The sequence below is a fragment of the Podarcis cretensis genome, assembly GCF_951804945.1.
Source record: "Podarcis cretensis genome assembly, chromosome: 5".
Lineage (NCBI taxonomy): Eukaryota > Metazoa > Chordata > Lepidosauria > Squamata > Lacertidae > Podarcis > Podarcis cretensis.
Genome location: NC_137174.1, coordinates 81,702,077 through 81,723,190, shown reverse-complemented (window position 1 = coordinate 81,723,190; position 21,114 = coordinate 81,702,077). Strand labels below are relative to the sequence as shown.

The window sequence follows — 21,114 nt, the reverse complement described above, 5'->3', positions numbered from 1 at the left end:
ATAAATGTGGTTTAATCCATGTTGGAGTTCCCTACATTAAGAGCAGGGAAGCAAACTGAACAGGTGGCAATTTCAAAATCTTTGTTTATTGCACTTCTTAACTTGATTACATGCCAGCCATAATCTTAAATGGTAGGTTAATAAATCAAGGGATTTATTTCCACATCCCAGGGCAGAATCATGTTTCCTGGCAGCATCTACTAGATTCTGTGAACCATCTTCACTAGTTTTAGAGAGCTAGGCTCCTATTTTAGGGAGCTAGTGGTTTATGGACTACAATTTCAGCAAACAGAGAGTTGCATTATAACATATCTCCTACCCCTCCTGCCCAGAAAAAAAAAAAAAAACGTCTGGGGAATATAAGGGTGTTTACAACAGCATGGGTAAATTACAAGCTTGGGAAATGTGATGCTAATACTCACTTTTCTTAAAATACAATCATGCTGTTTCTCAGATATCCACCATACGAAATGCCTATTCCTTATCAGAAGATGTAACTCTCACAACTAGATGACAAGCATAGCATTATGTTGAATAGACCTTTATTAATAAAGTGGCAAGTGTTATTCATGAACTCTCCATTAGATTCATAAATTTTGATGCAATACTAGCAGCTCAAATAATGAGTATTAGCCTATTGTTTATTCAACATGAAGAACATACATACATATAAATGTCATGTGCAACTTTAAAGGGTTGAGTAATTGGGTGATAGTCAGTGGTAATCGTACTGAGAGTAGACCTATCAAAATCAAAGGATCTACTCACAGTATGAGTAAGCTGATTATCTTCTACAATAACATGCTGAAATATAATTAATTTGAACTTTCCTTTTTGTATATGTTGTACCTTCTGTTAATTACCTAACACACAACAATTCAAGTGTCGAAAGTTCAAGAAACTATACAAGAGCAATATTTGAACTGGCAAGCCTTAACCAAACTTGTAGAGTAACTCATTACTTTACTTAATTTACAGCTAACTGGCTGAATATGACCATACTTGGAAAAATGCTTTATGAAGTCTGATCTCTAAAACGAATGGGAGCCTCCTGTATATTTTACAGTGAAGACACATCTAGCAAATCAGCTTCTTCACTGGTCTCTGAATCTAACAATGGATTTAAAATATGCCTAACTCAGTGTTGGGTTTAAGCCTAAGAAAGCAAGTATGTCTTATTATAATTTTTTCTCTACAAATTTTCATTTTGTTTTGAAGGAAAACCCCCCACAAATATCAGAACACCCCCATCTTCCATTTTTTTCATCAACTACAACAACTTACAAGAGAAAAAGAGAAGAAACCAACCAATAGAAGAACCAAATAATAATGAACAAGCCAAGGGGGTGAAGTATGGTCACAAATGAAAAGAAGAAGATGCAGAGCATTAAATTGTTATGTGTAATACTAGATAGAGCCCTCAATCACCATTAGTGGTTTTTCTGCATTTTTGCTCCCATTTTGAAGGCTGAAGATGAAAAGGGCTTCAGTGGTCACTTTCCTTGAATTCCTACATGCACTACCAGCATCAAGTGGCCACAATTTATATATCTTAAAGGGAATTATTAGCATTATAATATAAGGAACTGTAATAATTAGATAGTGAAAGAAAACCTACTTTATTCAACCACAGGGGAAACAAACCAGTACAATCTGATACACAGAGATCCAAGTGAGTCATGTTGAGAAATTTAGAACCCATTTCTGGAGCTTATGTAATGTCTCAATGACTTAAGTGCAGCAATTCAGATTCTTCGTGTTCTTTGCCCCCAGAAAGTCTTATGGGGTCTACTTAGGCAACCTATATTGATAACATCTGAACAGCGATCAGATGCAACATAGAAACTGGATCAAGTTCATGGTTTTTCTATTCACAATTCATTTAAAAGCCCATTACATCTAATAATTAAATCCAGAAACCATTTTTCCTTCACAAGAATGTCAACAAATTATACTCTAGGTTGTTCTCTAGCTCAAGTATGACTCCTAACTTCAATCTGCCCAAAAGGTTAGAGCTTGTTTTAATATGTAGGACAGTAACTTTCTTGCTATAGGGAAGAGACTAGTAACATGCATTTGAATCTTAGAAAAGAGCATGGTGGAGCTGAAACAGAGGATTATCTTTCAAGGAAGCAGAACAGCCAACAATTTAGGAAATGGTTGTTGTGTAAAGAGATATGCAAAACAGAAAATGTATGATAAAATTCAATTTTATTTATGCAGCTTATCTAACTTTTTTTGCAAGGCTCATCAATATTGAATGTTACTCATCAATATTGACTAGAAGTGTAGTATACATGCTATTTCGTAAAGTATTGCTTAATAGATCTAGATACTTCTTTACAATGCTTTAGACACTGACAGATTGGATCTTCACCAAAACTACACCCGTATTTGAGTTAAAAACTGAAGTTTATTAACTGTACTTCCTTGAATACCTGTACATGTAGCTGCAATGATACATGTTTTGTTTTTGTTTTTTTGGCTCTACACTTGCTGGAGCACTGTTAATGCAAACTATTTGCTTTGACATTCTGCCTCATCCTAAAAAAAAAGAAAATAACTCCATAAAGTGCTTTCCAGCATCAGTGTTTTCCTTAACTACTCTCAAAGCCAAATGTTACCAAGGAGCTGGAGCTATCACAAACATTCAATAGTCAAGAGAGCAAAATTCACTACTGCTAGAAACAGAGAGCTTGGTCTTAGTCGTTGATCCAGAATTATTGCGTCCTCCGAAGAAATAGCCTGATGACATGAAAAGCAACACAGCAATTTATTTTTTGCTGGTTTTGAGCGGAACATGTGATCCCTTGATATTGAGCTTCTCCACAGAAGGTTTAGGCTTCCTGGGTCCCTCGATGGATACCCTTGGGCGGGGGGTCTTCTCTCTGAAATAGTATTTAGAAAGATAGAATACTTGATGTTTGGGAAACAGGTTAGGAAAAATAAGGGCACTGAACTCTCATAGCCAGATAACAACCAAGCAACCGCAAAGGCTATACTGTATTATTATCAGTTTCCTCACAAAACTAGAAGGTGAAACCTGGGTTCAAACTCTCCCTCCCCTTTTTCATTTCATTTAAAAAATTACAAGACTACTGCTTAAATCAATATACACCCATAGTTAAATGCAGAGACTTTCCTAACGGGAGAGGGAATGAAGTAGCCAGATACAACACAGCCTTTCCCCCCCAGCCCAATTTACATTCATCTTAATCCATGAGGGACCATTAAGTCAATCCCTTGTTTCTTCCACAGGCTCTTTTTTCTGAAGGCCCTTCTCATGAAAGTGGCAAACTGAAACTGGAAAGTTCAGGATCAAGACTGGGTCTCCCACACCTGCAATCCAGCCGCAACACAAGTGTGCTTGCATGGGTGGTGCATCACAACACTTGTCAACAGCAGTCAACAAATGTAATTGCACAAAACTGTCAAAGCACAGTAGACATCTACTTCAGTGAGAGCATTCTGGCATTCTTTTTTCTTACAGAAAACTGGGAAAGCAGAGCAGCAAGACAACAATGATTTCTACCTTCTTACTGCTTCTTCCTTGCTTATGTGATGGCTGTTTCTATGTCTTGGTGAATCTATACCATTTCTTATTCCAGAGGGTTTGTACTTCAGAATCTCCTTCTGCCATTGTTCATCAAATGCATGAGCTTCACCTGTGCAACAAATGAAATTTTAAAGTGAGCATCCTTAGTTGATGCAACCAGCGCAGGAAGTGTTTAAAAGTACTATATCCCAATACAAAACACGAATAGGGGGTGCAGTGGAGAGAAAACATCCATACTAAATTTTATGTATATGTATGTGCACCTCTGTAAAACATTGGCAGAACTGTGTTACTACAAACAAAAACCCATGTAAGCCACAAGGTTTCTTACCTTCATCTAAATTAACAAATTCTTGATTCAGTTCCTCATCACCAGTTTTGTTGTTCTTGGCCTTCTGAACAACATGAGCACGATCTTGAATGTGATGACCAATAGACATTTTTTCAAGCCCACTTTCAGAATCTTTAAGTGCTTTTCTGGTTTCTTTAATCTGTACACACACACACACACACACACACAGAGAGAGAGAGAGAGAGAGAGAGAGAGAAAGAAAATTAAAACGTCACCACTGTGAAACAATATTTTCAATTAGTATTTTGGATTTCCCTTTTCAAGCAAACTGTGCAAGATTATGAACACAGTGTATGCACATATCTTGTCTCTGCTGTAAACAGGGAGTGAAATGAAAAGGAAACAGCATGTCAAGCACACAACAAATGCTAACATCTGAACACAATATAGAACCAAACACAGTTGGAGCTTTACCTTCATTTGTACTGCGGCAGTTGCCACTTTGAAGAGATAAGCAGCTGTTCCATTTAAAAAACAGCTTGTTTCTTCAGCAGCAAGATCTGATGCAGCAAAAAGAGGGTGGAGAAGGCAAATACCCAGTTGTGTACTTAATTCACTATTACTTGCATTCACTATTACTTGTTGAACTATGGCCACAACATGCATGTCTGTGATCCACACAAAAAAGGAGCTGGAATCTATTCCTACCACCTCAAGGTCTTGATATTATTCTCTGTTAGAATGGTTTCAAAAACCACCAGAGCCTAATCTAAATATAGCCTGTGAATGGACGTTTCGGCTAGAGAGATAAGTGTGTGTTGGTATTTGCTACATGAAAGGGACACCAACTATTAGTATGTCATGCTAACCAACTTGACAATCTTGGCTTTGCTTATCGGCATGCTCATAGGTATATTATTAGAAGCTTTTTGATAACCAAGTGCTGGCTAGAGCTCTGAAGTGATCTGTTATAAGTTATTTTCAACAGCCTTCTGCTTATATATAATCATTCATGAACCTGACTTCAGGGTTCAAATTCAAATTTCTTAACAAAATTAGATGTAACAGCTGTGAGGAAGCCAATGAAAGGGCATCTTAAGCATTATATAAGCATTTAAAAATCAAGTACTTGGTCTGAACAGATGACACCTATTTTATGCCACTGCCTGTTATTTGTAGCATTGTAGGATATATTTATGTGTATTGTTGCTTAGCTTCTTCAATGTTCCTCTTCAACTAATCTCACTGATAAATGCCATAAGAAGCAGTAGGCCAAGTTACACAACACAAACCCATGGTTTGGCACTATGGGATGAACTCTATGCTCACAAACTCACTTGTGCCCACCACTTAGTTGTCTACTTCCAGGAAACCACAGCAAACCACATCTAAATAGGGTTTGTACTTGCTCTGCAAACCAGGGTTGTAAATGGGGTTTAAAATGGTAAAATTACAATTTGTTATGAATATGAAGATTTACAAAGCTTATGCTCCCTCTACATTATTACTGCCCCATCCTTCATTCAAATCCGTGGATTTATCTCAACAGGGAACCCCCAAACCCCAAGAGACTAACTTACCCCTCCTGGAGCCACACGTGTCTGAGCTGAAGCCTGGAAAACCTTTGGAGGTTCATCACCCTTCTTGGAATAAGTCATCACTGAGGAAGAACTGAATGAGTGAGCATTTGGATCAAGTGCCATTTTATCCTGAAGTTAAACATAATAAATGATTAAGAACAGCGTAAACACCAAGATAGGAGTCCGTAGCAGAAGCCTAGATTTAATGTTGTACATTGCTCCATTTAGATTAGGAAAGGAGAAAATCTTAAGGGACTGCAACTCTCTCTAGTCTTCAAAATGCCATAATGGCTGTCCTAAGCCTGCCAAGTGATCAGAATGACTAAGCAGTGAAGCCATTCACTTGGAGAACAGAATTTAGAACCACGCTTATTGTACATAACAGCAGATTTGTAAGCAGCCACTTGCTTGGACACCTGAAGCTTGTAAAAATACACTCCAGGACACCATATGAATTTAATGAAGAATCCTTGTGTAGTTTTTAGTTTAAACATTTAGGAAAATACCAACTTACAAAATTTCTGTGCAATTCCATCATACTGTTTCTCATGGTTGACATCATTCTGTCCATTGCAGAGAAATGATCCCTGAAATCCATGTTCTGCCAGAAGAGAATTGAAAAGATAATTAGAGAGAAACATACATTCACCATGAGGTTCTTGACACTGTGTGTGTGTGTGTGTGTGTGTGTGTGTGTGTATGCACACAAATACATTTTTACTTCTTTGAAGGGAATACCAGAAGAAGGGAAGAGACCACCTTTAATAATCCCCATTAAAAAAAACACACAAGCAAACATTAAAAGCAAGCAAGAGTACCAGGGTAAAAGGTACGAGTACAAGGTACAACAACAAAGATTCCATGTGTGTGAGGTGGTGAGCACATGATGCTTTTTAAACCAAGCATTTTGATTTGATTTGTATCTGTCTTTCCTCCTCTGCAGATCTAATAGCAGCTGGGAAGGAGGGAGTAATTCAGAGTGCAGAAAAGACATTAGTTAGAAAGGCTTAGGCACCTTCTTCCAAAGCGACACTTCCCCAATTTCCAAAGCAGCCCTGTGGGGTTTCTAATTAGCAAAACCAAAACCATGGCAGATCCCATGTCACCTCTAGTCTGGCCCTTAGTCTACTAGAGAGGAAAGTGTGAGAGGCTTTTTGAAAAACAGTTCTCTAGAGGGATCAGAAAGGCTTTTCTCATTAACCTCAAATGAACTTGGTCAAAGGATGGACTGGTTTCATGTAAGAATTTTTAGGATAGATTTCCCAGCCATTGTAAATTTCTGAAATCCTACTGCACAGTAACTGCCTGAAGTAACTATCACAAAGGTAACTAAAGTAATGTTGGAAAAAAAGCGAACTCAAAAAATGAAAGCCCTCCACAAGTGAATTTGAGAATGTTGCAAGGTATTAAAAGGCAACACCTTGTTACTGCCTTTTTTCTTTTCTTTTTTTCTTTTATACAGTAACATTATGTAGTTATTCACTGGGGTAAAGGGAACAAAAATTAATTATTTTTTTATCATTAAATGCTAAAAAAAAGCTGCACTCTTTTGTATGGACTATTTGAATTGGCTAGGCCTAGATCAAGAATTTATGAGTTGATGAAAGAATCTATGACTCAGATTCCAGTCTATGATTTATTATTTGTAATTTAGGAATAAAATTTCACTTGCTGCAAAGGAGAATATGGTCTGTTGAGAGTGCACAACAAGTAGGCTTATATGAAAGACTGTTGACTTGGCTCCAGTGTCTGTTATGACTTCTCAGTTACCAAGGCTTCCGTTTACACAGATACCATTTGTCACATGCATTCCAGCCGATGGATTACTAGCACAAGACACATGAAACATTAGCAGAAGCATGCAAAAGCCTTTATAGGAAGTAAACTGGGCTCACTGAGAGGATTAATGTAAGAAATAATGGTGACTTTATGTAGTGGAAAATGCAGGAGAAAAAGCGAGGTGGTGTAGGTTTGGCTTTACGCAGCCAACCCTTCCTGTGAGTCCTTGCAGGAGCACTCCTGCCCTTGAGAGTGGCCCAGTTGGGGCTTGATTGCCCAGATTAGGAGCCCTTATATGCACAGGTGACGGCTGTGGAGACATCCAGCCCCACCTGGTTGAGGCAGGTACAAATAGTGCAGGGCAAAGTGGTTGAGGAGGAAGAGGATGATGAACCAAACACTGCTGAGGCTTCCCACAGTTGGATCTGGTGGAGGGGGGAGAATTGTTTCTTTGGAACTGTTCCTTTGAGGTTATTTCTTGTTGTAAGAAGGTTTACTATTTGAGGGGTTTTTTGTTGCTGCTGTTTGATGAGGTTTTCCTATTCTGTTCAAATAAAAATATATTTTCCCTCATAGACTGACTACAAAAGATCTTTTAAAGAACCTGCAGTGTTAATTGGCAAAACACTGCATGCCCAAAAGCTTCACATTCACTGGTAATTAAACCCAAATTCTGTGCAGAACTGGGCAGATCTTATAGATATTTGCTTGGTATAGTCTATGCTAGGCTGCAAACAGATCTGTAATTTTTGAGAAAAGGGCCAGGGAAGCAGGAAGAAAGTGAAGGGAATAAAGAAATGGCCAGGGAACTTGAACCTCAAGAACAGTAAATGGTATACCTTCCAGAGAAAACAAGAAGCTGTGGTATTAACTTCCAAGCCATAATTTCTGGAAGCTTCATTAAAGCATCTCTGATTATTTAAACTTCAACAGACAATGGTACCCATACATTTATAAACTGTCTCCTGGAATAATGTAGACCAAAAAATACAGAAGTTATTTTTCTTATAAGCGCAATGCTCCCTGCATTCCATAACCAGTGAATCCACAACCCTGTGGAATACACTTGGATGCAAAACATAATGTGGAGAGACAATTCAGACTGATAAGAAAATTATTATGAAAGGTATATATTCGTATCTCTTACTTCTTTCTTCCTTTCTGCTTTTATTCTTCTTCTTTTTTGCTCCCTCTACATAAGTTTCTATATTTCCTTTTTTCCATTTAAGTTTGTGCATTTTGATTTATGTATATGTGGAATACAATCAATTTTTAAAAAATTATTAGCTTCAAAATTATAATAGTCCTAGGCAAAGCATAGAAAGAAAAGGAAGCATTTTTTCAAGCTCAGCAAGAAGTCAGCAACAGAATGCCAACAATTAAGAGTCAAAGTTGTTAGATAAGCTTGTGAAGACAACCAAACTTCAAAGCCTATCCCAACCACATTTAGCTAGACTGTCTCCCTAGCTTCAAGTAAGAGGCATTGTGAGATATCCATTCTACACTTAATGGATTGTGATTGTAACGGTATTACAGACATTATCACACTCCATAGCAACAGCAGTGGACATGCCATCAGGAAGAAGGGCAAAACGTACTTTGAGCAAAAGAAGAAATCAGTAAATAAACAAACAAGTTTTTCCAACTTGAATGCTGGGAAAATGTGGTGCCTCTATAGTAGAAGTACTACTTTTCAACATTCATTTGAAAAAGGTCTCAGAAGAAACCCAAAGGTGGAAAAAGAGTCCTTAAAGAAGTTTCTGGGTATCTACATTTCACAGAAATGTTATTCAAGGTCAAAGGAGAGAAGCCCATGTCATTAGCATAGTAGACCCAAAGCTGAACCAGCCACTTGCTTGATATAGTGCTATTCTCTAATAACGTAACTTTTTCGAACGTGCACTATTCTATGCATATTAAAAGGAAATAGCATGAGTCCAATAAATAACATTCTAGACCTCTCTCAATGCAAACACCACTACTGTACTCCAATTCATTGTAACGAAAACAGTTCAGAGACTTTATGGAAATCTTGTGTGTTTTTACCCTTGTGGCAATTTATTTCATGCATGCAGAAAAGAGAGATGGTCTTGCATATTAGCATAATTTCAGTCCGCACAGGAAGTTTAACAGTTCACAAATGGGGGGAGGATTCTAAAATGCATTTCACAAAGCTTACTGCATTGTGGGAGGGGGCAGAAACAGAACCAGACAGACATGCCCACGTCAGCAAAAAATTAGAAACTCATGTTTGTTTAGTATACTAACCATGCCACCAAAACAGCCAAAAGGCATAAGGGGGGAACTCATTGCCTGAAAGAGAAATACCAGCTCATATAAATTACTGCATTAGTGCTACTGTCTAAAGCAGCCTTCGCCAACCTAGCAACCTCTTGATGGGAGACTACAACTCCCATCGGCATGGCAAAGTCTGGTCTAAAGAATGAAAGCATGCAGGGTACATTCAGATTGTGGCTTTTCATGAAATCATCTGCTGCTATTTGCATAAGTGGCACAGCTCACACTTTTTGCCACTTAGTTTACCTTCTAAATTTTGAGTGACATTTTCACCTTACTGAAGAGGCTGTATGGGATATTGGTGCAGGCAAATGTCTTGTACCATCATCCTGCCTTGTCTCCTTTTTTACTGGAACTTTTGTCACCCCAACACTTGAGTTTTTAAACTGTTAAATTTCAGCATTGTAATTGATCACCTAGGAATTTCATAAATTTCCAGCTGCAGATTTAATATGCTATAAACTAACTTAGTTATGTCATAATCCCAGAGCTCAGCTACTTCATTAACCTGTCTTATTACCACTGGCCCATTTGGGACAATTTGGGGAGCAGACCAGTGCAAATGGAATCGTGCAAATTCAGCATTGTTCACACAACAACTTTTAAAAAACTGAACCTACACTTCCAACAGAGTGGAAGAGGAAACTTGTATGCAGGAGATGTATTTTTTAATTATTTATATTTTACTGAAAACATTTCAATTAAACAAAATAAAGTGAAAAAGACAAAAAAGGAAACTAAAGGTGCATAAAAAATACAACAAAAAGAAAATAAAGAATGGAAAGAAAAACACTAATTCCATACATATTTGTCAAATACAAATGTATTTAAATGAAATTATTAATTTAATCCACATACATTTATTTTTAACATACTATATTTTTTATAAATGCAGAAGTATTTTACAGTTTCTTCTGGAACAGAGAAGGACCAAAAACTAAAGTGAATACTATTCTGGATGGGCCCTTAGGACAACAACATGCTTATATCACCAAGCATTAGAGATCTGTATTTTAGTATACTGACCATGCCACCAAAACTGCCAAAAGGCATAAGCGGAAAACTCGCTGCCTGAAAAAGAAGCATCAGTTCATGTAAATCTGTATATTAGTAACATGATTTAAAGATTAAAATACAGAAGGAAGGCATGCCCAGATCACCAGAAGACAGAGTTTAGCATTTAGTATACTAACCATGCCACCAAAACTGCCAAAAGGCATAAGGGAACAGCTCGTCTGAAAGAAAAATATCACCTTATGTGAATTGCTGCACGATGTGTCAGATGGTTCAAATTAATGGGGGGGGGGGACGGACTTAAAACTCCCTAGCTCAAATTTAAATAAGGCACAGCATAACCAAAACAACGAAGGACCAAAATAGATGTGACGGTGGCAGCCATACTGTTTACATGTAAGCAGGGGATGGGTTTAATTTTTACTACTGGAGGGATAAGAGACAAACCCTCCACCACATAATCTTCTTATGATCCATTATCCAAACTCCTACCATAACAACCTGGATCCATTATCTGAAGTGAACTAGGCTGAGTGAATAGTGCCATGGGCAACAAGCTACAGACAAGTAAGACAAGGGAAGCAGGATTATTCCATTCCTCTCACCCCTATGCATCCCTTTTGATGCTACAATTAGATGCCCCCCACCCCTGCTTTGTACATGACCAGGGAAATGTGAAGAAAAATGGCTGCTTCTGTCACATCTAATGTGGTCCCTGAGATAGTATAAACTATGTTTAAATTGAAAGTGCCTAAGTTTGAATGCATGTGCTTTTGTGTACCAAAGTATTGCCATGTACCTTTAAGTTCTGTACAGTACTTTACAGTTTTCCTGCTTTTCCAGATATTCAATTCTGTTTATTTGCAGTCACGATTAGCCAGTTCAGATGGAGAGAAGTTGATTAAAACCAACAAATCTGTTCCTACTCAACAGATAAATTTTGGTAACTAAATTTCAAAGAGCTAGAATAAACTGCAGGTCACAAAAATTAAAATAAGTGATGCAGCTACTCTGCTACAAGCATTCATTTTATGTAAAAGCAAGAGATTAATGTAGAGTTAGCAATGAAATACATACATATTCTCTAAAATATTCATAGAACCCTGGCGTTAAACCAAATCATCTCTCCCATGTCAGCAGTTTCAAAGGTCATTGCAAAGAAGTTCTGAGTAAATCTATCACCATATACAGAATGGTCTGACTTATAAATCCACAGTGAAGAAATTATATGCTAGTACACACATATAAATAGATGATGCTATAAACACCATCTAATATGAGAATTCAGCCAACTGGTCTTGAATATCTCTGCATGAAAAAATGATTGGAGAGTCTGGATATAAATCTGAATTCCCCAAAGCATGCATAAAAGGTATACTTACATCAAGCTATCACATCAAAATGTATTTTACTACAATAGTCATTTTGTACTTATTCATTTAACACTATGTTTTACAACGCAAAGGCTCATGGACATGCAAAACCAACTCTGCTCATCTATAACCTACCATCTCTATCTCCTTCATTCCTAAAACTCATTTATTTCTATCCTCATGTAATCCCTACTCCTTTGTTTCCCCAGAGTCAGACAACAGTAACTTAACTTTATTTTGGAGGGCAGGAGGAATTCAGACACACACTTGGAAAATCTTCCCAGCACTCAACCAAAGAGGAGTATTTATTCTGGTAAGTGATGCTGCCACAGCAGCCTGTTTTGCAATATAGTTAAAGGAAGTAAGCTTATGCACATTCAATTGGTGTGCATTCAGCTTTACGTGCTTCACCAAAAAAAAATATTAAAAAAAATAAAAGGGGAACAGAAAGGGAACAGGCATCTGGGGGGGGGGGGCTTTGGCAATCCCACCCACCATTGCACCTCATGTATTTTGACTATATGCAGTTTTGGCTTTAGGTGCAATCCCCAGAATGTAACCCCCACATAAGTTGCAGTCTTAGTGTGTATTGTTTGGCCTACCACAAATACGGACTAGAAGCTTTTTAGCAGCAGCTGGAATAGTGAAGGTTGCTCAAATTGGTGTTAAGATTAATCTCTTAACGAAGGAATATTTTTAACATTACGTATGACCAATCCCAATTAGACTACTGACGGCTGCAAAAGACGTGGGTTGATTTGTGTTAAATGGGCCTGATTTTATTAGGAGAAAGGAAAGGAAATAATAATGCTAAATAACAGACAAAAGGAATACGTGGAAGTAACATAAGCTCACATCATTTCAGAGGGAGAATCAGTTTAAACATTACTTTTAGAGAACCTGATTATTTCCAGGTTTCTACACATTATGTCCTTGTAAAATGAATGCAATAACACACAGTCTGTGTAAATCCAAGAACTAATAATATGATCAGGTGCAGAGACAGTCATCAGCACAGCAGCCTTACTTCCTAAATGCAAAGCCCCTCCAGCTGGGTAATTCTATCCCCCAGTCAAACTCCCACTGCTTTGGTGTATCCTTCTGTAACTGGATATATTGAGACCTAGGATTGTTTTCAACTCCTAAAAAAGCATTGCACTCTGGTTATAAACTGCAGCCCCTTTGTATGCTTATGCTTGAAGGGCTTATTAGGGTCCCCCAACACACATTATAATCCTAAATAGCATTCTTACAAAGTTTGGGGGTTTTTTAGACCATAATAAGTCACATACAATATACAGTGTTAAGATACATAGAGTCATTGAACTTTAAAATAAGCTACCATGTGCAACCGAGAGTGTTGTATGTTGACACTGTTTCAGCGGCTGTCAACTAACATGATTTTTAAAATTTATTTGTTCAAAACACAATGCTAGGCTACAACTCTCATCATCTTTGACCATCAACCTTCCTGGCTGGGACCAATGGAAGTTCAAAGTTCAAAACATCCAGCAGGCTACAGATTCCCCAGCTCTGCTACAGACACGACTAAATGACTAAAGGACGCAGGTGGCGCTGTGGGTTAAAGCCTCAGCGCCTAGGGCTTGCCGATCGAAAGGTCGGCGGTTCGAATCCCTGCGGCGGGGTGCGCTCCCGCTGCTCGGTCCCAGCGCCTGCCAACCTAGCAGTTCGAAAGCACCTCCAGGTGCAAGTAGATAAATAGGGACCGCTTACCAGCGGGAAGGTAAACAGCGTTTCCGTGTGCGGCTCTGGCTCTGGCCAGAGCAGCGATGTCACACTGGCCACGTGACCCGGAAGTGTCTCCGGACAGCAATGGCCCCTGGCCTCTTAAGTGAGATGGGCGCACAACCCCAGAGTCTGTCAAGACTGGCCCGTACGGGCAGGGGTACCTTTACCTTTACCTTTAAATGACTAAACAACAACAAAGCATACAGACTGGTCTGCATCAAATACTTAAAGAAAATTTTTTTGCCATTGCCAGAAAAACAAGCTTGTAAAAAACTTGAATGACTGAAAGAACTCTATTTAGAAACAGTGCTTAGGCAGTCTCTATGTGTTCCAACAATTGTTGTACCAACTTAGCCCATCAGTTTAAATGCAATTGTTTCAGATAGGTGAATTGAATTGGCATACTAACAGATACCAAGTATGTTTATAAGGAACATATTCTGGGCCCTTTTCTGTTCAACCAGGTCAGAATAACTCCCCGATTTCTGATCCGTGTAAGATATGAATCTCCACAGCCAAAAAGATTTCTACTGTCCAGTGTAGAGTTGTGCAATGGTTTAAGATAGCTCCCCAAGTTCTAACGTACTCTTAGATGTGCAATATGTATGACAGGCACTCAGAGCAAGAGTGTTTGGAATTTGTAATAGCAAATAAAATGTGAGGGCTTTAATGGGGGTGTTTGCATTGCTCTATCTGGTCTTTTTCAAAGACAAATGATTAGTTAACTATGTATTCTTTTCTGAATTGTAGATATAAGCCTGTAATTCAAGGCAGGGGTGGGGAACCTCTTTCAGCTCAAGGGCCACATTCCATTCTGGGGAACCTTTTGAGGGTCACATAACAGTCAGTACAGCAGCTAATGTCATTTTTTTTACTTCTGTACAATACACTAGTTTATGCATACATACATACATTCACACACACCCCTGTATCCTCCTGGAGACAAGCAAGAGCCATTATCAGAGTTTGGGGAAACATTCAACTAAATCTAAGTTCCCAGGCTTGCAATTGCAACAAAAGATGGAGAAGCCCAAGTGTATCTTTGCATATCTGATTAAATGTTTAAACGTTTGTTGAAAAGTCTGATGCTGCTCACAAAAGCAGAACTGAATCTGAAGCAAACCCAACTGTTACGTTACAAATAGAAATGCTTCTAAACTAGAAGCACACAATCCGGTGGCTACCCCGCAGGTGACAGTTTCTGCTGCTGCTAGCTTTATTAAAGCATCAGTTCCCACTGTATAGTTTACTGATCTTGGCACAATTCCACACCCCCTGTGGTTATGTTACCCATGAATGCAAATTCCACAGGCTTAGTTTTGACACTACGTAGCCAACATAAGATATTGTAAAAGTCAACACACCTAAATAAATACAGTCTTCCAAACCCCAGGAACCAAAATAAAAATGTAACCATCACATTTTTTGAAGCAGAAATATTACTTTATCATTACATAAGTGGATACCTTGTACAATAGTGAATATATAAGTAAAGCAAAATGTATTACAGTTACATATTTGAAGTTGCTATGTCTATTAAGTTTCCTGTCAATTTATTTTTCTTTATCAGCTGATGCCAAGACTTGCAATGCCAGCAAGACTGCAACCCTAACCATGTCCATTCAGAAGTTATGTCCTTTTGAATTCAATGGGGTTCACCATTAGGATTGCAGCCTTAGATGGAATATACTATCACGTCACTAAGCATGATGTTATAGTACTGTTACAGGTTTGCATAATCAAATAAACTTAAGGATCAATGTGCCAACTAATACATCTTTCTACAGGAAACGGGATCAGTTAGAATGCAAGTTTCAACACATTAAACCTTGTTTAATTTATTTGCTCCATGAGTTAATATTCTAGTTTTTGGTGGTTATTTACAAAGAGAGTTAAACATCATTCTCCCCAATTTACATGAGAGATGCACCAAGAGTAAACTGACTGGCCCAAGTACCAAACCATCAGCTGGGGGGAGTGGGGAAGCAAGCTGAGATCCACCATACTTTGTCACTGATTGCAGGTAACCTGCAAGACTATAAAATGACATACCTTGTGATTGTCTCTTAAAGCAACCTGAGAATCAGGACGTCCTCTTTGATGTAGAGCTCCTTCCCCACCATCTTTAATTGAGAGAAATGGATCTCGTCCAAAAGGTTCAGAAAAGAAACGACGCATATGATCATTGTGTGCGGCAAATGGATCCCTAGAGATAATATTAAGGGGGGGGGTGAGAGAGAGAAATAGCTCATATATAGCCATGCATTTAGAAAAAACAGACAAGATTCCAAGGTGTAAAACTGCTATCTTGATGGAGAGAGTGCAGTGTTTACCCTACTTAGGACAGCCACAGCATACTGCTGTCTTAAATTAAAATCAGTACACATTTCGCTGTTACACAAAGAATATTAGGAAGTGGCATACTCGAAATAGTGACTCATACAGAGTGGCAACATGACATCCTCTAAGATCAGATAATTTTGTAACAGGTAGAATGGGTTCATTCAATATTATCACTCCTAATACAGACTCACAGCAAAATTTATTATTCTTAAAGGAAGCCAATTGAAAGGCTTTTAGAGCTTTATAGGAGTCTAAACCATTTCTCTGAGCATGCAAGTAGTTCTTCCAACTGACACTGGTGTGTTCTGGCATGCAGTTTAGAATTGACTGAGATAGTGTATATAATTGTTCTGTCCTTGGCACCTGAATATGCATCATTTCAACATGGAAACAGCAGCCAGTCTGCTGTGACTGTTCTCCTATAGATTCTTATCCCTTGAAAAGAGCTTAGTCTGCATAATTTATTTATTTTTTTAACAGAAATGCTTTATTAGAACAGATGGTTCAGTACAAGAAACCAGCCACAGCAGATGACTGTAATATCAAGAGTGAGATAATACAGAGAACTTCTTGGCTAACTGAATGCACAGGACTGCCTTTTGCAGGAGGGAAACTGTTTCTGCACCTGTCTGCGCTATTCAGGAAAAAACTTGGCAGGACCAGAAAACATTTTGACTGAGATCAACTAGAGCTTCCCTGGAACAGCTGCTTGGTCAGAGAGACATTTATAAAACCAATTTTATCCTAGACAGTATTTCTAGCTTGCCAGATCAAGATCTCTCCTTGTGAGGCTGAGGAAGCTTTCATATTAGTACACAGTTTTAGAAATTAATTCCAATGTGTAGTAGCCCTATCCACTTGCATGATGATCTAGTCTGCAATGTCTAGAATAGCACTTGCTATTACAATTTAGATTAGACTCTGAACAGCTTCCAAACAAGACAATGGTCAGCAATTATGGCTACTAAAATAACAGAACTGCACAGTCCCTACAAGGTGTGTGGGTGTACACACACACACACACACATATTTTGTAATTGTTTTATTTTGTAATAGTTGGGAGCCCTGAATTTTGGGAAAGGGTTCATAAAATTGTGAGATTTGAACTAGGAGCTTCGTAGTTTACACTTCCTTTCCCTATACTGATAGGATTCTTTTTATCAGACTACCATTACATGTTGACAGTTTCTATATAGGACTCTGTGCATTGCTGGTCTCAGCATCCATCCATGGTTCTCTTGCTTCCCACATTACATAGCATGGGTTCTATTAACAGGCACTCCCTCATGTCACTCCAAGTGCAAAAGAGTAGGCAGACAATAAAGAAACCAAAACAAACATCCTGTAGAGACTATTCCCAAAACGCTTTAGTGGGTGCTTGCTATGCACTTTTCAAACTTAATTTCTGCTAAATTGCAAAGGAAATTAGATGACTAGTAAAAGAAACTAGGTGCAGGATTAATTTGAGGCTCAGAGTCAGTAATGAACCCTTTGGTCCCAATCCAGCAACACTACTGTGGACCTTCTAGAAGTGGAGTATCCACAGGCCAATACTTTTGCTTGTTTTGCACCTCCCACCTTCCTAAGCAGCAGCAAGATACGTTTAGACTTCTGCATGAAGACTAAAAGGACAAGATTGTGGTTAAGAGGAGGGAGGATCGAGTGCAAAGGAAAGAACCTGCCTGTGCATGCAAGCTTTTGGATCAGTGCCACTGGATTTCAATACAGTAGGAGTTGGCTGCAGAGCTGACATAAAAGCTGAGAACCTTGTCAAGGACTTTAAAAGAGCAATCTAAAAAGTTGCTGACACTATGTAAAATCATCCACAAGTTCCATTCAGATTTCAAAGGATGTGTGACCTTGAACAATTTTAGCTTAAGGGGATACACGAGAGACAGGATTGGGTGTGTACTAACTAAGGGAGTTCCCAAAACCAAAACACCTGCACATACAGTGTTAAGAAAGCATTAGGCCTCCTGAATCCAGCTTAAACTGAGCTATATAATCAAGACAGATTACAACTTTTAAGTATGGACCTAGGCATGAAGATGGCCCACTGAGTTATATAACTTCTGTCTGGGCATTCATCAAGCAAAAGCTAATACTGTATCAGAATTGGGTTTTAAAACCATTCCGGGTTTAACCAGGCCATAAAAGTTAAAAGGTCAACCACAAGCTTGCTACCTAGGTCCTCCCCTACCATGTCAAATGCTGAAGTTATTTAGGGTTGCTTACAAACATGTAATTGAAGGAAAGGTGCAGAACTTCAGATCCCATACATGTTGAGTGTAAGCCACACAGAGCTCAATTAAATATAGAGAAGATCACAGCCTTATTTTTTTTTTTATAATACCCATCTACTCAGCCTTATTTCCAGGTAAGCCTACATAGGACTGCAGCATTAAAAGATGACTATGCAGTGTTTACTCAGAAGTAAGTCCCACTGTGATCAATGGGTTTTATTCCTAGTAAGTGTGTTTAGGATTAACCAGATACAATGCCTGACATATATAAAATTTATATGAACAAGAAGAATGATTCCCAGGTGCATTTGGCCTAGATTACTGCAGGAGAAAAGTAGTATTTTAAGCTATTTAAAAGAACATAAATCCTTTTCTCTCCCCCCCCACCCCATGTTCTATTGTGACAGAACAAAATGAAATACATTATATATCATTCCCCACAAATTGAAGAAAATGTTTAAAATAACATTTGTGAAAAAAACAGAGGCTTTTTTGTTAGGCATTTTAGGTACAGAGATTCCGAAAGAGCAGAAAATACTATTTATGTATGCGACAACAGCAGCAAGAATATTACTGGCCCAGAGATGGAAAGAAGATAAAGTTCCAACCAAAGAAGAATGGCTAATGAAGATGATGGACTATGCCGAAATGGCAAAATTGACCAGGAGAATCAGAGACTGGGATGAGAAGAAGTCTTAACAAAGAATGGGGAAAATATAGAATTTATTTAAGAGAACATTGTAAACAACTAAAAACTTTGGCAGGATTAGAGTAATACTTGTAATGTACAAAACACAATGAAAAACGGTAATACTGTTGTTAACAAATTAGTTAAAATATCGATAAGCTGAAAGAAAAAGGGATTGACATTGAAAACCAGAGAAGGGCGGTGGGAAGTCTAGGGATTCTGAGAATCCTAAAAGTGAAAGCAAACAATATGTTTAAATTGTAATATGTTACGTACAATTCAATTAAAAAAAATTATATAAAAAAAGAAGTAAGTTTTATGCCTTCTAATTTTCAGTACTTACAAAACATAAAAAAACTGAGTTGCAAAAGGGTCATTAACTGCTCTCTAAAAATGTCTTTAATTGTGTTTTTCCTGCTGTGCACTTTCATGCTATTTCATGCTACTGGAGACCACATGTTTTTTATACTGCAGAAGTAACAATGACAAAGGGGACACATTAAAAGATGCTAGGCTTCTGAAAGTAAACACAGAAACAACAACCACTTGTTATCTGAAAAATAAAAATAAAAAACACGCAGCGTTTTAAAAAGGCTTTAGAAAGGCATCCCTTTCAGCATATCAGCACGAAACTTAAAAACTTCTTGGGAGCAAGAGAAAATAGGGTTGTTTATATAGGTGCCATTTTCAGCACCTTGGAAACATGGGACTGAACCCTTTTTACTTCCAGGTCCTGAGAACAGCACTGCTCACACCAAAGCTTAGCAAGGCACCAAAAGAACACTCCAACCATTCTTTTCCTGAGGAGGCCAGTGGCTCAGTTCCAGAACTCTGGGCAGGCTTCAGACACACACCCAAAAAAAGGGGGGGGGGACCAGGGGCACCTTTAAAACCAACAGCTTTATTGTAGAGCAAGCTTTCATGAACTACAGCCCTCTTTTTCCATTGCACGCCTCAAGCACGCATAACACAGTTCCGTGGGAGCAGAGGGACTAGTCTGGACTGGATCCAAACTTCACTTAGTCGAGCTTAGGGTCCCCCAAGGAAATCAACGAGGCCACTTCGCTTCGATTTCAACGGGTGCAAGTTCAGCTAACTTAAAGAGCATAGCTGTCAACCGTTCCCTTTTCTCGCGAGGAATCCTATTCGGAATATGGGAATTTCCCTTAAAAGGGGGGGGGGGAGGATAGTAAAAGAGAATTCAGCGACCTTAAAAGGAGGGGGGGGACTGAATTATTGTTGTTTTTGAGGGCCCCCCCCCACCGTCAGGCTCCGCTCTCTTTTTGGCACGTCTGGAGAGAAGGAACGTCAGAAAACGGTCGGCGGGGGTGTGACAAGAAGAGGAAAAGGCAACGGAGAGATGCGCATCATCCCAGAGGGAATGTCTATGGGGCAAATGGGGGAAACGCCAACGCCGCCTTCACTGCCTCCCTCAGGGCGACGCCGTGAGGAACGAAGGCCCCCCCCCACACGCAGCCCCCCCCCTCATAACCCAGGCCGAGCCCCCCCTCACCGGAAGAAAGGATCCTCCTCGAAGATTCTGGACCAACCCCCGAACATGGCTCCGGCTCGTGAGGCGCCTCTCGCGCTTCTCCTTCAGCCCGCCGCGTCCCGCTCGAGGTGTTGCCGCCGCTCGCGGGCCTCCCCTGACGACGGGCTCTAAGGAGGCGAACCGCCCGCTCGGCCGCCACGCCCCTTTCCCCTCGCCACGCCCCCCTCGGAACCCAGCACTTCTCTTTCCCATTGGCCCTGGCGAGCATCCAACATGGCGGCGGGCGACAATAGGGCAGGAATGCTGCCATGGCAACGGGCTCCGAGGCGGGGCCTCCCCGCTGGGGCCCGGCTGCCTTAAGTGGTCTTCAGTTCGCTGTTCCTCCGCCGCCGCCGCCGCCCCTCCGCCCCAAAGTTCCGGGGAGAAGCTACCCTTCATATGGGTATCGCGGTGCCAAGGAGGCAGCGCCGAGTTAACATGAAGGCTGCCCACCCCTCTCTCTCTCTCCTTCCTTCCTTCCTTCCTTTTTATCCATCCTTGAGAGGGTTTTTTGCTTTTTAAATAAAATTTAAACAGGAGTCTGATATAACAACGAATACATAAAAAGCATACACATCTTGCAAACGAGAGAAACCAGCAGCAGTTTTTAAAAGCAGGATAATATATCTGAGTTGTTTTATCAATTTGTAATTTAAATTGCATGCTGG

At 39.4% G+C, this 21,114-nt stretch overlaps 1 protein-coding gene across 6 annotated transcripts; it reads right to left on the bottom strand.

Moving 5' to 3' along the window:
- Positions 1–1,600: 1,600 nt before the first annotated feature.
- Positions 1,601–20,602, bottom strand: MLF1 (myeloid leukemia factor 1). 6 transcript variants are annotated; one of them, XM_079976196.1, is made up of 10 exons: positions 20,429–20,602; positions 15,694–15,847; positions 10,699–10,740; positions 10,532–10,576; positions 9,476–9,520; positions 5,943–6,029; positions 5,429–5,557; positions 3,888–4,047; positions 3,533–3,665; positions 1,601–2,888 (listed from the first exon to the last, which is right to left on the bottom strand). In XM_079976196.1, exons 1-10 carry the CDS (start codon positions 20,473–20,475, stop codon positions 2,774–2,776), a joined length of 957 nt encoding a protein of 318 aa, XP_079832322.1. In that variant the 5' UTR covers positions 20,476–20,602; the 3' UTR covers positions 1,601–2,773. The 6 variants fall into 6 exon arrangements, with proteins under 6 accessions (XP_079832322.1, XP_079832324.1, XP_079832323.1 ...); XM_079976198.1 differs by lacking the exon at positions 10,532–10,576; XM_079976197.1 differs by lacking the exon at positions 10,699–10,740.
- Positions 20,603–21,114: the final 512 nt, after the last annotated feature.